At 40.0% G+C, this 17703-nt stretch overlaps 1 protein-coding gene and 1 long non-coding RNA gene across 6 annotated transcripts; one reads left to right on the top strand and one right to left on the bottom strand.

Annotated features, from left to right (window-relative positions):
- Nucleotides 1-204: 204 nt before the first annotated feature.
- Nucleotides 205-12014, bottom strand: dyrk1ab (dual-specificity tyrosine-(Y)-phosphorylation regulated kinase 1A, b). 5 transcript variants are annotated; one of them, XM_037123817.1, is made up of 13 exons: nucleotides 11792-12014; nucleotides 11204-11343; nucleotides 9284-9353; nucleotides 7417-7613; nucleotides 7014-7106; nucleotides 6690-6878; nucleotides 6293-6440; nucleotides 5901-6187; nucleotides 5592-5738; nucleotides 5120-5260; nucleotides 4658-4961; nucleotides 4170-4357; nucleotides 205-3858 (listed from the first exon to the last, which is right to left on the bottom strand). In XM_037123817.1, exons 3-13 carry the CDS (start codon nucleotides 9294-9296, stop codon nucleotides 3271-3273), a joined length of 2295 nt encoding a protein of 764 aa, XP_036979712.1. In that variant the 5' UTR covers nucleotides 9297-9353; nucleotides 11204-11343; nucleotides 11792-12014; the 3' UTR covers nucleotides 205-3270. The 5 variants fall into 5 exon arrangements, with proteins under 5 accessions (XP_036979712.1, XP_036979719.1, XP_036979735.1 ...); XM_037123824.1 differs by lacking the exons at nucleotides 11204-11343; nucleotides 11792-12014 and adding an exon at nucleotides 10338-11063; XM_037123831.1 differs by having other exon boundaries at nucleotides 3271-3858; nucleotides 4233-4357; nucleotides 11204-12012.
- A 163-nt stretch (nucleotides 12015-12177) lies between these two features.
- LOC119033559 lies at nucleotides 12178-17440 on the top strand. Its single transcript, XR_005079292.1, has 3 exons — nucleotides 12178-12337; nucleotides 14685-14719; nucleotides 15278-17440. It is a non-coding gene; the product is annotated as an uncharacterized LOC119033559 (long non-coding RNA).
- Nucleotides 17441-17703: the final 263 nt, after the last annotated feature.

Below are 17703 nucleotides of genomic sequence, written 5' to 3'. Positions count from 1 at the left end.
CAGCACATGGCTTCCTCTTTCTATGTCTCTGTTGTGTCCATTCATGTACTAATGGCAGTGTTAAGTATAGCAAATGCACAGCATGATCATGCCTTCATGGAGATTATGTATGATTATGTTGCTGGGGTGAAAAGTGAACACTTCTTGTAAAGTACTTAATGCAGACAGGAGTTTGTCAGAGCACAATAAAGACACACAGAGCAATTCAATTAACTTCTTTTTATATATCATACATAAGACTGTCTTAATATAATACAAAGGGCATTGTCATAAACACAGCAAAGTCTTGACTAGATCTTACAATCTGTGGATACATGGACTTATCCTTTCCCCCATGCTGTTCAATTCTATAGTGCATGTTGCATGTACAAAAAAAGTGAAAAAATGTGAAATCAAAAATGAAAAGGATAAATCCAAATTAAATAAGAGGATTTCAACTTCTGTTGGGTGTTCAGATATGTCAACAAGTATACGTGTTTGTGTATAACCCACAAACTCAACAGGCTTATGAAAGATGGAACCTTTTTTTCAACCATGTGCTTCTCATATAACCAAAAAGTAAGGTTTGTGATGTACATGCACTTACAATATACCCTGTGAAAATTATTAAGGTTTGAAGATCTAGCTTTCCCTGTTTGATTCAAACCCTACCTCATAGTGTTGTCCTGATGTAGTCAAGTACCTTTGCCAAAAGGCAAGGTTTTGCCACTAAGAAAACAGGAGTTCCTGCCCACTGAATGGTCACCAAATTGACAAACATAATCAACATACCAGCAGGAGCAAGGTAGTGAGTTCTATACTTCCTTTATTAAAAAAATATAAATATATACATAAATTCTATTTCAACTATTAAAAAGGGGCTGCATTTCATGACAACTGCTCTAAATAAGAGGTCAATCAGCATGATCTGAAATAGGCGCACACTTACGAGTCACTGCAGTCAATTTTTTTTATTTTTCAGTCTTTATTTTTGGAATGTTTAGTACCAGTATGAGTGCCAGCAATAAAACCACTGGCAATTTCTAAATGTCTCAAATTCTGCGGGGTATGAAAAATGATTGCAAATTTGCAATTAACCTTGACATCCAGATAAAACCCCAATCTCAATATAGGTAGCTTTACATTTGTGTTTGTGGAAATACCAAGCATGATCTCTTTATGATGGTTTCTCCTTTAAAATGGCAACAGCATGACCTGTGGCCTGCCCTTAAATTTTGAAAGGTGGCTGTGGGCAGGGTTTTTTCTGTCTAATTTTCAAAGCTGGTAAAATGAGCAACAGAAGAAAGAAAGCACTTCAAAATCCCTGATATAAAAAAAAATCTGGTTATTGACTGTAATGTTTTGAGGACATGCATGTCTGCTTAGGCAAAGCATGTGACTGTGGGCTGACGGACACCCTTTCCCTTTGAATAGGACAACAATCATGGGGGATCTGCCCTACCAAATCAGAAAAATACCATTCAACACAAACTGATTTGCCACTATTATCCTTACCCTGCCAAGACAATGACGTAAAGTCTTGCTTCATGGCAGAAACTAGCCAAGTTGACCAAATGATGTATGAAAGGCAGCAAAACCCTTTGAAATAGTATGATGGGGGCAAAAGAAAAACGACGACACAGAAATAGAACGCATTAGTCTCCTTTTTTTTTTTTTTTAAACCATCAGCTTCTATCTTGCTACTCCGGAGCCTGCAGAGTAACTACCAAATTCTCTAACATACCAAAGTTTTAAAAGACTCCCAAAATAATCTACCAATTAATATGGAAACAGTTTTGGTAAAACGTTGCAAACAAATCTGGCCAGAATACACAATAGCCAACGGTCTCAACAACGGTCTCCAGTTTTGCTAAAGTAATATATTGCAGCTGTTTGTATTGACGTTAAAATAAGATCTTGATAAACTTTGCGTCAAAGTGGTGAACTGCTACATTATTGGTTACAGACACCTATATGCTATAAAACAACTGCTTTGGTATAAAAACATATCCAAAGGGAAAATAAATTCTTGTAAAATTCACAGCATAATTTGAGGAGAAAAAAGGCAGTCACTTAACTCATTTTTTTCTTCAGTTTCCATGTTTTGGATGGAGAGACTTGTGCAGGTGGTTCTGATGAGGAACTACATGCAAAAGGGAAAAATAACAAAACATAAAAGGGTAGACTCTGGAATAGATAGTTCTTTCCACTGCAAAATCCTTAACCATTGAATAAGATTTTCAAGGAAGTAATGTTTAGGAGGTTGTTGTGTACAATAAGACCCTGTTATGTGGGGCCCTGCTGAAGAAGAAATCTTTGTCGAGAAAGGCCTCAAATTACCATTCTTATTTACCTTTTTCTAAGTTGTTTTAATTTCCTTAAAGAATTAAGGGCTGTCTAGAGAGAAAAATAGAGAAAAGCCATCTTAATTCAAATGATAATGTCCAGCTCCATCCCATTTCCAAGTCCATGAGTCATAAGGCCAAAGGGTTATCTAGAACCAGCCACTGACTGTCTTCCTTTCACTGGGCTGGATCCTTTCGTCTCCCGTGCCCATCGCTGCTCTCATCTGTGCCGGGCCCGGTTGCAGCTTGCAGGACTACAGGGGCCTCTAGGCCTGAGGGGTGGTGCTTCCCTCTCCTTTGACCCAGCTGGTGTCAGTATCCACCTGCAGGGTCTCCTCTCCACCCGGCCAGCACACGCTATAGGGACTCCACTGCTATGTGCTCCCCTTTAACAAGAGTTACACAATACCGACCAACAACAAGAAATATCACCGCAAACACTTCCCCTCATTGTCAAGCTACAGGATTTACAAGCAGCTTTTAACGAGAAATTTCACTTAAAAAGGGCAAAATAATTAAGAACCAGTGGAACAGTAATGTCAGGCAGTCCACGGTTTGAACCAAAAGAGGACGCCAAGCATTTCATCACCAACAGCTACCTGCAAAACAGCTTCAAACTTCGCTCTGAAATGCTCCTTAGAAGATTTTGCCACATAATACCATATGGTGATTACTTGGTGGTTACATGAAACTGGTGAAATGGTAAGATGGATGTCTCAATCTCACTATGGTTATTCCGCAGTATTATTTTGTGCCTAATGATTGCAAAAGAAAAACTGATGAAAATTACATATATACTTTTTAACAAAGGTTTTTCTCTGTAGTAGCGGTTCAGTGATATCTCCCTTCTGACGTGAGCAGCTTTTGTTCTCAACACACCTTGTAGTAAAAAACACCACCTTAAAAATGACGCACAGGGGGAACACACAGCCAAATGTCAGTGCAGTCACGAGCTGGCCATAGAACTCTGCTGCACACACACTCCAGTCATTGGAGACTCCTCCCGGTCCATGCCCTGCCTCATGCCCAGGTGGCCTTCCGCTAGGTAGTGGGCAGGCCCTGTGTTCGTGCCCATGGAGAATGCAGGGTGCGCTGCCATGCCAGTCTCCTGCCGTGGGTTCGAGAAGGCACCTAGCCCCATGCTCAGCCCACCATTCTGACCAAAGTCAAGGGCTCCGGCAGGCAAATGGCGGAGCTGGTAGGCCTGGTTGCCATGGTTCCCAGTGGAAGAGGACGATGTAGAGGAAGAGGAGGCAGAGGAAGACAGGGAGGTCATGGACAGATGGCCATGAACCACCTCCATGGAGTCCTGTGTCGAGGAGCTGTGTGTCGGGGAGGTGTAGTGGCGTGGGCGTGGCCGCGTAGCCATCATCTGCCCGTGGTGGTGATGAGTATGTGAGTGGGGATGCAGGGCCTTAGGGTGCTGAGGGGGAACATGGAAGGTGGTCTCCTGGACTGGGTGGGTCTCTCCAGTGACTGACTCTGGTCCAACGCCACCTCCCCACACCAGCGGGGGTGGGTAAGGCTGTCTTGCCTGATGATGTCAAGCAAATAACAAAGCGAAGGGTCAGTTGTGGGAAAAGGACGCAAACTTTTACAGTTTTACATTTGTGTTATATTATATTCTGCAAGATCATACAGAGGTTTTCTTTTCTTTGGCATTTGACACTTTAGTTACAGTATGCTTAATGACATGAGGTACAAAAAGTTGACATAATTCTCAATTCAGGAAGCACAGGTTTGATAAAATTGGATATAAAGACCACAATATTTGAATCAATTAAGCAATTTAGGAAAAAAATCTATACATTTTTAAAAGGATTTGTTTAGTAGACAAATTTTTACCATTCTGTTTGAAACCACCTCAAGAACTCCACTCCTGCAGATCCTTCCTGGTGACTTACTGACCTGTGGGCAGAGGCTGTCACCATCCATGGCAGGCAGAGCCGTGCCGAAGTGTCCTCCACTGTGCAAGTGGTGATGGGTAGGGTCTGATCTTGCTCTGCCACTGGTACTTGTCCCAGATGATCCTCCTGGGGGTAGAACGAACATGTCACCAGTGCAGCTTCAACAGCTTCACACAAAATACATGAAATGCTACAAAACGATTATATAACGTTAATTAAATCACATTGTGGCATTGTCTGAAGGGTCTATGGCTTTAGTTTTCTGTTTTAAATTTCCACAACATCAATACCCCCTATCAAATAGATAGTTGTAAGGAAGTGATATGACACTTTTCTCATGTTGCCTTAGAAAACAACAATAACAACAACTGGCAAATGAATTGATTACATAAAATGAACACCCAAGAGTTCACCACTGACAGTTACCTGAACTAGAGGAGGTGCTGGAGGTGGTTCCTGAAGACTGGGACTGTTCTAATGCGGGGCTTGTAGACACGCTGCTGCTTGTATTGGTCCCCTCATCCGCAGTCTTCTTGAAGAAGCTGTGCTGCAGGGCATAGTAGGGCTGGATGCGGCTCTTAGGGTCATAGTCCAACATCCGCAGGATCAGGTCCTTGAACTTCAAGTAGTCAGCAACAGCATGGCCAGACTCCCCCGCCCGCCGGCCACCTGGACCCCCTGTCTCCACACCCAGGATGGAGTGGAGCTTCCGCGAGGCTGGAGGCTTATACTGTGTAAGGCAGAGTGCACAAAGATTAAGAGATTTGCTCAGCTGTTACTTGTTTATATCTTAACACAATCAGGCTTGGTTTTGACAATAAAGAGAACACAAGCTAAAGTAAAGCCAAATCGCAGCAAAAACAAAAACAACAACAACAAAAACCTCACCCTTTTGCCATCTTTGGTCTTCTTAACACTCCATGTACCATCTGAAAGCTTCTCAAAGAACTTCCTGGCTTTTGGGGCTAGGTCCATTATGTGATTAGGCGGGATACCAAGAACCTCAACTATTTTGTTCATCTGGTCCACCTGGAAGAAAATGAATCAATTAAGTTACTGTATCATTTTAAATGTGTGTCTGCAACTAAATGTCATCAAATGTTATCTGGGGATGACTTCACTGTCCAAATGTTTTGGCTCAGGCATGTGGCCAACTACTGAAGGTGTCAATTTAAAGTCTTGACAACTGAGTGTTGAATGACATATTTAGGTTTATGAACTCTACTTCTCAATCTTTGAGGTCTACATGAGACTATCTGTAGGATAAACCTCAAGTGAAAAGTGAACTTTCAATGCCATTCAAGTCATTTCACAAAACACAACACAGAACAAATCAGAGTAATACTTCAGTTCCTTATACCTCGTTGGCTCCGCTGAAGAGAGGTTCTCCAGTGTGCATCTCTACCAAGATGCAACCCAGGGACCACATGTCGATGGCCAGGTCATAGGGCATTCCCAGCAGCACCTCTGGGGAACGGTAGAAGCGACTCTGGATATACTGGTATATCTACAAAAAGACAACATGGCCAGTCAGAATCCGTATACGTTGTTAACTATGAATCATCTATCAATTCCACTTAATGTTTAGAAGCAACAACTATCAGCTTCTCAGGGCCATTCTTGCAGATACTCATTGTGTTGTGGATAAGGAAAACTGAAAGCTAGATACCCTTTGTCCCAGTTGGCATGAGCTGCCAAAGTCCACTATTTTGATGGCACTCCTCTTGGGGTTACAGAGGAGGATGTTCTCAGGCTTCAGGTCACAGTGGATGATGCTGAGCTCAGGCGTGGCCAGGAAGAGCAGCGCCGTGCATAGCTGCTGGGCAAACTTCCGGGTTAGGTTGAGTGAGACGCCGCGGAAGTTGGTATTTCGGAGTAGGTCATACAGATTATATGAAAGCATCTCAAACACGAGGCAGAGGTGGTTCCGGAACATGAAGTGACGCTTTAGGTGAACTGTTGAACAACAAGTAGTGACAATGTTAATAAATGCAGGACAAGCCTTTTAAGTTATCTTTTATGTCTTGTCAGATCAGAGGCAAATTTCACAAGTGAATTTACCAATGTAGTATTTCATCTCGGTATCATGTTTGTTCATGAGCTCTAGGAGGCGCACTTCAATCTGGGCTTGATTGAGGAAAGCTTTCTTGTTCTTGATGATCTTAATGGCAACCCATTCCTGCTCCGCACGGTCATATGCTTTCACAACCTACAGATGCAAACAAGAGTTTATTTTAATGTCCCTAAAAGTAAAAGCAGAGTTGTTTCTATAATAATAAACATGAACACTTCGAATGTTAACTGCACATAAAACATCTTCAAATAGGTGCATCAAATATACTGCAGTCATTTATAAACAATGAAATTAACCATTTGTTTCTTCAAAAGCAAGACAATTTTCTCTGTTACATGTACTAAAAAGTGTGTGTGTGCATGCATGTAGTGTATAGTTAAGTACCTGTCCAAATGATCCTTTTCCTATCAAGGAATCAATCTCATAGCGGTCCATCCACTTCTCCCCATTCTTGACGATGTAGTCATAGTTATCATCGTCATAGCCATCATTAAAGACTTTCCTCTCTTTTTTATGACTAGAGTCTTCACCCTGACCCTGTTGGTGCCGTCGCTTCTTTTTTGCATAATACACCTAAAAAATTAACAATGAAACAATTCACATGATCACACATGAAGAAATGTCATATTACTTACAACTGTTCAAAGTTTTACAGTGTAACAAAACAGATGATATAGATAGATGCATCTAATGAAAATCAAAACTAACCTCATTGATGTGTTTGTATGTTTTGATAAGGTCAATGGAGAGCTTCCTCAGGGGAGCTGAAGTTGGGTCACGAAAGCACTGGGGCATGTGCCTCTGTATATCATCAAAAGGGAAAATCACAACATTTAATAAACAAACAATATGCACAGTACTTTTATAAGCAACAGGGCCTAATCTAAATTCCTAATGTTAAATATCATAGGCCATTTATTATAACTAATAATACAGAAAATGTTGCACTGGCTACACTGAGAGAGCATTTGACAAGGAGCTACTCTGCCTGGTGACAGCAGCAAAAAAGGGAAGTAGAATTTCATATCACATTAAGTATTGCAATTCATGTAACATTACACATTCAGACTAAAAGAAATGCAAGAGCTGGGGTAGGGTAGGGTTAGTGTACCTGATTGGCAGTGAGCTGTGGTGTCTGGTCGCTGTACGGTAAGACCGTAACAGATTGGTCAGTGCTTGGCTGGTGGCGGTCACTGTACTGCTGGTGCGTATGGGGCATTGGAGCAGCCATCTGAAGACCAGCAGTGTGTAAAGAAAAAGAGGGCGCAAGCCGGACGGACGAAGGTTTGCATGCTGAAGTCTCTCCTCCTGGAAGGAATGAAGACTGCTATGAGTTGCATATTTCCTTAATTCAACATTACATGTAAGAAAACACACAAAGAAGGGAAAGGGGTAACACTCTATATGTAGAACAACTGTGTTTCCTCTTTATTACATGAGATTTCTGGCTCTACAATAAAATGGGCAAAGATACTTGCTTCTTATTTTACAGATCTAATATAAAAAGGCATTATTCACTGCTTTATGTATACAGAGAGCATTTCTTGAAAACTAAACTGTCTAAATCTACCTTAGGGAATTCAAAATATATGCAAAAATTCAAATTATGCATCTGTAATATTTACATGTACGTTAAAATGATCAAACTCACAGCTTAACACAGAAAAAAATGAGCATAAAATGTTGAGAACAATAAAAATGATTAATTCATCATTTAAATAAATGTCAGGTTAATACAGTGTCTTTTCTAAAACATGTAAAGTCGTAAAAATGCATCAAAGGATAACCACAAAATAAAATGCAACAGTAATATATCAACCTTTGTGAAGAAAAAGGAGCAAAACAGCAGCTTTAACAGTGAAAAGGGGTGAAAAGAAAGCATCTCCACACTATACAGTGAATCATCCTTCATTTTAAGCCAGAAGGAATCAAAAAATTATCAAATAGCATGTTCAGCTATCAGCATCTCTCACCAGACAACACAATTCACCAGTGCTACACAGTAACCACTATTCAGAATCCCAGCAACAGCACCTAATTAGCATAGCCTATCACCACAGAGATACAGCGTGATTTGGCAAGCCCATCAATGCACAGACCAATCACAACGCAGTATGCAAATAGCCTACTTTTGTTGCCAGGGCAGAGCTGCTCCCATTTTCCAATGAGAAAACAAGAAATAAACAAGAAATAAAATTGAACTTTGGCACACTTAGACGCTGCTTTCAACACAAGAGCCTGACAGCAAAATAGCTGCACAGCCCAAAACCTGCACTCCATCTGAGAGCATTAGAAAGCTGACCCAGCTTTGGAAAAGGAAAAAATACACATCCACTGACAGAAATAAGAGGAACTGTAAGATGATAGAGCACAGGCAAAGAAACTAAGATATATTTTATTTTGCGTGTTTGCATTATATATATATATATATATATATATATATATATATATATATATATATATATATATATATATAAAAATGTATATTTATATAAATATATATATATAAATAAACATTTAAAATGTTTTATCTATTATTTTTTATATATATATATATATCTTTGTTTTCACTGTTGAAGCAAAATACATTTTTATATTTATTCCAAGAAATTTAATTTAAATCTGTTAATATACATTACATTAAGCACTTAAAAAGACTGATTTGTCATGATGACTAGTGTATATTTTCCTGCTTGTTCAGCTGAGACCTGAAAATATTTATGTCAAACATTCTTTAATCACCTGGAACTCTGTCATAAAGTAAAAGAGAATCTGCATAAAACAGAAATGTAAATCACTTATTAACCCATCTTAATAATGATTATTGTTATTATTTTTTTACTTTTTCACACTTCAGAATGTGTTAAACTTGAGAGTCTGGATGTCAAATTCAAAAGAGTAAAATAAATGAAAGGAAAGAAGATTTTAGGTGCACCGCTTCCCACCAAAGGGTTAAGACTTAATATATAGCAGCTAACCTGGATGCATCATCTCCTGTACAATTTCATATCATCCTGGGAGGAGAGTCCAGCAGCAAACCACAACCCACTACAAAGAATAAAAACAGATCATTATCATTGTGCATCTTTGGTGGGGAATTAACTTTGTGGTTTAAGTTTAGGAAGGGGGGACCGAGGACTCCTAAGAACAGAGGAGACCCCAAAACTTTATAAAGTGTGCTTTGAGTAAATGTATCAACTTTAGGGAATTTAGGAAAATATAGCTTAACTTATAAAAAGCAATGGCAATATGGGACAACAATTAAAATCAATTAATGTACAATTTTCATTTATTCATTTTTTTTGCTCAAAATAGCTGAAGCTCTTGTGAAACTGTGAAAAAGATTAACTGTTCACTCAGGGAGGCCCAAACCACATCACACTTAACAAAACAAATCAGGATTAATATTGTTTTGGCCTCAACAGCCCAGGATCTCTTCTCAGCACGTCCATAGTAATAATACCTTTAAATTATTGCGAATTTTATGACTTGAAATATACTCCTTAAAAACAGGGAGCTCAACTAAAATTACTGTAGGATTATGCAAATAGACAAAGAACTGAAAAAGTTTGGTTTGAGCCCATTTTACAAACAATACCCGATATCATACCTACATAACTATAGGGTGCATTGGACGTTTTAAAAAAATCGCTATTCTTACTGTGGAATAAAAAAGCTCTATTTGACCACAAGGCCATTTTGCAGGCGCACTTGTAGCTCTTTACTCTCTCCTAAACGTTTGATTATTCTTCATTTTCAGTACCGACATATGAACAGTTCCTTTCCTGGCTCGACTCATCACGGCATCAACGGGCCTATTTAGGTGTAAATATAACGACAGCTAGCTTGCTATTGGTAGCCGTATCATATCATAAGTGATAGCTAAAGACCTCTGTAACAACCCTGTGTGTCATCTTCTCACGCCCAACTGATTAGATCCATTCCAAAGCTGAATCAAATGCAACCCATCCAAAACAATTAAAAGCCTTACGTCCGTGTATAAAGACGGTGCCCGAGTGGCTCTGTACTTACAGATGATGGGGTAGATCTCGTCATGGTTGGAATTTAGAAAGCATATTCAGTGTTAATTTGCGTCCTCTCTTGCTACATATCGTCCGTGTATGCCTCCAAATCCTTGTATAAATGGCAAACGTATTCGGTCTCACGTTACCGTTAGCAGTCTAACTAGCTAACGTTGTCGTCGTTAACGTTACCCTGAAAACTGCGGGACAAGCAAGCATATCTCTCACCAATCCAACGTTAACGTTAGCTAGTGACGCTGTGTTCAGCCAGCGGGTTGTGGGGCCCATTCAGCTGGTTCGTCAACAAGTCAACGTTAACCATTAGCCAGGTTAGCCGAATTAGCTATCAGGCGTTAGCCAGGTTAGCAAGGTGAGCTTCCGTGCTATTTAAGTCTAAAAACCAAACTGCACCTCTAATCTAAATACAGCTGGACATTACATTGACAGTAAATCAAACGGGGCTTTTAGCTAGCACGGCAACATTTGCTTAAATCATACAATGACAGTGTCTAATATGGCAGGGTTAACGCTAGCCGTAACGTTAACACCGTGCCAGCATGACTCTCCGTCCGAGCCCACACAATCCGTTGCATCCTCTAGCTCGCAACAACATGGTAAACTGTTCCCATCTATCGTTAAATTTAGTCCGTTGACCTACTGACTGGAAGCAAATGTTACCGCTGGCTTCAGCGGAGTCGGCACCGCCACAAAATGTTAGCTAGCCGCCATACCATAAGCTACCATTCTCAACTTCACTGTCGCGTCCATCATTGTTAACCATTCACGTTACATATAATATATATCTGCGAAAACGTTAACGTGAAATGTTGAGCCAGCGAAGCCTTGTGTCAAAGATAACATTTTAGAATTGCTCACCTCTGATGGCACGATCTTCATTTAAAGTCCAATAACCTGTATGATGAGGAAACTTATCCAGCTTGAGATTCTCCCCTCCCTGCACGGTTAGCGAGTAATGTTAACGTTAAATCCAATCCCCGTCCTCTGATGGGCACACTCTGAAATTATTCGCCAGCCAGATTAAATACGCGCTTCATCTCCCAATCTTTGATGAACAACATCGGCGATCGAAGCAACTTTGACTAACGTTACCATCAGCTGATGACTAGCATGCTAACGTTAACTAGCACGCATAACTTACTAGCTAACCTTAGCGAACTGGCTAGCTAGTTGACAAAATGAACGCAGCTAACATTAGCTACCTGCCCTGGCTAGCTGTAGCTTCTTTGGCTAGCCTCAAGCTAACAATTCTAGCTACCGCTAAATAAACGTTATGCCAAATTCTGATTTAACGTTGTCTTTGCAAATTTAGCGTCGGCCACTTCGATAAATACGACAATAGAGTTAAATCCAGACTGTTTTAAACATGAAACATAAACCGTGTCCTCTGATAATTTTGGTTAGGAATTTTGTGTCAATTTTCACAAAATGGCGCGCGGTCCAAACCTGCGCAGTGAACCGGCCCGGTGGACCAGAGACACGGACAACTGAGTTAGTGCGGCGCCGCCTAATTATTTCAACTATGTTAAAACGTCGGCCTCTTGATCTTCTTAATCCGATCCACTAGACGCATTTCGATATCCAAAAACGGCAAATATATATCCACTGACAGCATTATTCCGGCGGGAAGGGAGAACATTTGAAAAGACTGAGCTGGGAAAAAAACCCTCCTGACAAAATGGCGATGCTCTAGCTTGTTGCCATGGCAACTGTCAATCAAAAAATAAAGTACCCGGATGTACCAATGACGAATAAAATCTAACTGGCCAGAGTTACAGGACACATATAACTCCAGTGGTGTCCCTGTCTGCCTTTTTAACCATGCCTGGCCTTTTGCTACCATCCGGCAGACATGTATGTATCAGACTGGGTTCATTTTTGTATAATTTGTAACCACCATTGCCTTTTGTAACTGTGGCTTTGTGGTGCCTTGGTCCTCGCACAGTTGGTTGGCCTGTGTCTTTTCTCATTTTTTCATCTTCCTTACTGTTGGTGAGTTAACAAATGACATAACATAACATAACATAACAGTAGGCTTTCAAGCACAAGAGGTTCAAGTTACGCATGACAGCCAATCTGTGATATTGTCAACTTATAATATTTGCTGGTTATACACAAACCCCATAGAGAGATTTTATTGTGTTAAATAATCAAAAGCTGCTTTATATGCCTTAATAAAATATTAAGACAGCATTAATCTACACAAGGCCTGTCGCTGAAAAATATAGTCCTAGTTGCTCCCAAAGATGTGATATTCCTTGAGAGAGCTATCCATCCTGATTGATTTGTAATCAGAAGATGTATTATTGATTACTTTAGGTCTCTAAGAGATGACAAGTATTTAAAATTTATCTATTGCATCAGACAGGTATTAAATGATGTGTTCTTTCGTCTTCGTGATTGTCTTTGCTTCTATCTTTAAATTAGTCCATCAAATAATTGGTGTCCATAAAACATCCTAATCAATAAACAAGCTTAAGAGGTTTTAAGTTAACACTGAAAGATATCAAGACATTCAGCTGCTCTCAGATCCTTAGGTTGCCTGTTCCAAAAGCTGTGAGCATGAAATCAAAAAGCTGCTGCACCAGAAGTTTTTTGTCCCTCACTTTAAAGCAACTAAAAGACTCAGAGGACCAGAGGGGCCACCCTGGTTCATACATTACAAACATGTCAGACAAGTCGGCTGGTGCAAGACCATGAAGTGCTTTAATCACAGGTAAAATAATTTTAAAATCAATACAAAAACAAAAACTGACGAGCAACCAATGTAAGGACTTTAAAATGGGCGTAATGTGTTCTCTCCTACTGGTCCTCGTCAGCACTCAGGCAGCAGAATTTCTGAATCAATTGTAACTGATTTATGACTTTTTGGGCGGGTGGACCAGATAGGAGAGCAGTGCAACAGTCTGGCCTGCTGTGTATGAAAGTGTGCATTACCCACACAGAGAAGTGGCCAAACTGGAGATATATTTTTTGAGATGATAAGAAGCTGATTTGGTGACACGGAGGCCGAAGGTTTTAGCGTCAAAGACGACACCAAACTTTCTTAGCGCTCAGAGAATTAGATTTTGTGGCTGCTTTCTTTTATATTCACAACAGAAACAAGTCCAGTTGCCTATGATATAGCATTTAGAATTGCCACCATGCTGCTCCAGTTCCTCTCCTGCCAGATGAAAACAGTTAGCCTTCAACAGTTGTAGGAAATTCAGGTAAATGGTGCGCCCATCCACAGATTCATGTATTTACTCCTTAAGCAAGTTTTTTTTTTGTTTTTTTTTATCCTGTTGGTGTCTTGGTGTGCCTACCCATGAGCTCTTTGGTCAAGAGGTTGGATACACATTGTTGGCAGTCTGTCACAAAGCAATGAGCAATTCACTTAACCTGTGTCCTTCAACTAAGCAAAGGAAACTCTTGGTAACCACCACAATGCCTAAATAAAGACTGTCCAGTCCTCGAGCTCCCAGACTGAGCAAGACACGGATGTGGATGCCACTGACCATGTAGCACAAATACTCAGATGTTTTATTTAAAGCTATGACTAAAGTCCTTTCATGTCTTTGATTCTGGCAGCCTCTTAGATAAATGTAAGGATGGGGGAAAAAGTAAACTTTGTTTTTAGTGCCATACGACCAGAAAACGGAGCAGCTTCTATCTCCTCAGGCTGCAAGACTCCGCAGTGCATCCCGAGCACTCAGATTTAAAAAAGTTTTAATTTTATGACTTATCCAAAGCAGAATGTGTCTGAATCCAACACGGTGACAAGCATTAAGGTAACTGTAATAACTATGCAGATATAACCAATCATTTCGCTGATTATCTTGTTGGCTTGTCGGTCATATTGAGGGCTAAGTTTCATAACCAGTTGCTGTCTAGACTGTAAATTGCCCTCTGAGGATCAGTACTCAAGTAAGGTAGTAGTGAAATTGCACTTAAATTCAGTCCTACTTAAATGTACATGTAGTAAATGTACTTAGTTGCTTTCCAGTCCTGGACAGAAACCACATCAAGGCACATGTCCTTGGGCAGAACAGGATTGGGCAGCCTAATCCTAAATCCTAAATTCATGGTATTTTTAATTAAGAAACCCATGGCCCATTAGCGCCTGTATAAAACTAATGCCTGAGTATTTTGGAAAACATATCTGGGGTAAAACGAGAGAATCATGACTGGGGAAATGTCAGCATGAAGTGACGTGTAACAGGTAAAGAATTATAGCCTCTCGCCATCTTTTCCCCCACCCTTCCCTCACTTCTCCTTATTACATATCATTATTATGTAATGTTGTTTGTTTCCTTTGTTTTATTCTTCTTTTTCTTATATCCCTCCTTCTGTTTCACAGCACTGTCGGACCAGCCTGGTTATGATGATTTGCAGGTGAATCCATTTCCATCGAACCTCAACCTTGGTTTACAAGTTAGATTTTAGATGTTAGATGTCTATCTTCAAGTAATAAGCTTTATTTCAATATCTTTTTTCATTGTTTCAGTTTTCTATGACCAGATTCTTTAAAAAGATTTCATGGCAAAGCTGAAAAACAGGTTTTGTAAACAGTCTAATTTAACATTTATATCCCTCACAGTGTTGTCCAACAGGCTTACAAGTGAGGTGCACTTAAGTAACATCTGAATACCTGTCAACTTAATCACACCTGCTTCCGAGCCAATAACTTAATTGAAAAGAATACTTAATTTATTCCTCGACACTTTTTTAAAGGAAGGACTGTTGTATAAAGAAAACTTTGTCTTCTGATTCTTCAGAAGAAAAACTTCCAAAAGTGCCTGACGTTTGACAGAACAGCACAGCAATACCGAGAGCTCATCAAATTACCAGTGAAGCACAGGCTGTCTGTGCTCTTCCTATCGGCTGCAGAGTGTCTTTGAGTGAGCGCTATCAGTGAACAGTTGACCACAAATTGTTACTTCTAACCCACAGCAGCAGTTGGCATCGCATGCAGTGTGCAACCGCGGCACACAATGCAGGCACCACGGAGACGCTAATGCATGTGGAGAAATGGAAAACAATGTTTGCAAGATGAATACATGACTTCTGCAAAACCACACCTAATGTTCAAAGACCACAGATTAAAAAAAGATACAAGTAAAATATAGAATTAATGCACGTTCCTGAAAGATCCTTCTTGCAAACGGCATGTAGGTTCCGGTGGGTTGAAATACAATTGTATCTCAACCCATCTGTGTGAAACTGAAGGATTAGGATGTCAGAGAATCAGCAAATGTTGAAAGTGATCTTGTTGTTGAAGGGTTAGATGAGTACGCAACCTCTTTTCCTGGTTCACATTACAGAGAACATCCAGCTGCCCACCAATGCTCACCTGTCTAACCTGTCTTTATATCATTCCACCCATTGGGTGACCTCAATCCTACTTATGCCCTTGTTATCATGAGTTGTCATAGAACATATGTTCACAAGGCGGCCATTTTCCTCTGACATCACGCTCAGGGTGCGACGTTCAAACGTGGTACTGCTGTGTTCCAGCCATACTTTGTATTAATCTGAATCTGTAGAAGAGCTAATGGCTAACAAAAGCATTCCAGTTGCAAGCTGACATTATTGCTCATCCAGTGCATTTCACTCCCAGGCCGATTGAATGTGTCCAAGATGTGGCCTGATGTCTTTAGGATACATTTACAGCTTTCCTGTTTGACTGTGCAAGACTATCAAACAGTAACGCTAGCTAGAAAGTGTTTGAAGCAATGGATCATCAAATATTACCTGGAAATACAGGCCGAAGTCCCTCCAAATTTGCAGTAGTCTTTCAGTAGCTGATCAGTACAGAAGTGGTGAAATGATTACGACTCTAAGATTCCTCACCCTGACTGTGGCATTACAGAAAAATGGCCGCTGTGTGTATATGGCCTATTGCCTACAACTTTAACCACTATTTCATTATATATCCATTTAGTTAAGTAACCAGCTGTGACGGCGTCGACTAGTAACGTTTTCATGTTGTGAGTCCCTGTAGTGTAATCGTGGTGAGATGTGGTTCTGGAGACACCGACTGTAGCAGGAACTACCACAGAAGCAGTTCTGAGAATGTTTCCAAGTGTTGGTATGTCCTTCTGTTGAAATCCAAAAGAGGGCTGAGTCCAGAATGCCTGTGGTCCGAGAGGGGGGCCAAAATTAGAAGGGTGTCCGGCTCATGTTTTACACCCCTGGCCCACATTCACTTCAATGCAGTAAATAAACTTCACAGATTGTGTATATGAGAGGGAAATAAAGGCAGAATTATAATGTATAATATAATGTAGTAATGACCATAGAGTGCTCACAGGTGTGATCCCATCACAAGATGATCTCTTTTATTTATTTGCAGGCATACTTCACTGTCAGGTGCTTAAAGTTAATATGTGGTTTTACAAAAAGAAATGATTTTGTGATTAGAATTATGACACAGAATTCATGAGGGTCCTCCGAGCAGGATTTCTGGGGATTTCTACTGTAGACACTTTTTTAAAAAAAGCTCAAGACCCATTTGTTCAGATGTGCCATTGTGTAATTTTTCTATTTTTTTAATCTCTGTTTTTTTTTTTTTACCTGTATAACATAGATTATTGTCCCTGTGAAGCACTTTATGACATCTCTGCTCTCAAAAGGTGCTATGTAAATAAAGATACTTACTGTTGATTATTTCAGTCTGTCAATGGCAATATGCATAGCACAAAATAACAATAATAATGATAATTTGTATCATTGCTTCTTGATCATGAAGTTAAATAATGTTGGCAACCTATGTGTGACTGTATGTGAACACAGCTATTCCTTGAATGTGCCTATAAAAGGTGAGGAGATCACAGAAAGCACACACTTTGGTGAAATTGAGGGTTTATAACAACAAAAGCACATAGAAGATCGTGTTCAAGGAAAACAATTCCACAAACCCCAAATCTGATCTGTACGTGGAGCGGAGGGGATATAGGGTTTCCCCATTGTGAAAGAATGGTACAGTTTGTGCGGTTTCGGTGAAATTATCACCGCTACATGGGAGACCAACTTCATTTAAAGTTTGGAGTCAGTTTGTTTGCAGTGTGTCAGAAAGTGCTGCTCTTGTCTGGCCGGTAATGCCTGCTGGGCCTCATTGTGTCTCCTCTGACGGACGACATTATTTTGAAGTTAAACCAGCTTGACCCCCTTAGAAGTTGATTCTAAGCCTCCATTTAAGTCCTTGTTCCTTAAGGAGATCGGTTTTGGTAACTCTGATAAGTCTCAGACTCCTCTTAAACTTGTCCAAGAAAAAGAATTTTTGGTTTTGAAGGATATTGAAGTCTAGAACTATAAATATTTCTTTTTTAAAAAGAAAAAGAGAAAAAGAAAACAACATGAAATCATTAGTGTCCCAG

This window comes from Acanthopagrus latus, chromosome 2 (genome assembly GCF_904848185.1).
Source record: "Acanthopagrus latus isolate v.2019 chromosome 2, fAcaLat1.1, whole genome shotgun sequence".
In the NCBI taxonomy this organism is placed as follows: domain Eukaryota; kingdom Metazoa; phylum Chordata; class Actinopteri; order Spariformes; family Sparidae; genus Acanthopagrus; species Acanthopagrus latus.
Note: the sequence above shows the minus strand (reverse complement) of the source record. Positions and strands in the feature narration are given on the sequence as shown.

What these genes read in the sequence shown, in the direction of transcription:
- dyrk1ab (XM_037123817.1), bottom strand. An exon ending in CATGCCAACTGGGACAAAGG is followed by an intron (nt 5,739 to 5,900) that starts GTATCTAGCTTT and finishes GTCTTTTTGTAG; the next exon opens with ATATACCAGTATATCCAGAG. An exon ending in CAGCACCTCCTCTAGTTCAG is followed by an intron (nt 4,358 to 4,657) that starts GTAACTGTCAGT and finishes TTCTACCCCCAG; the next exon opens with GAGGATCATCTGGGACAAGT.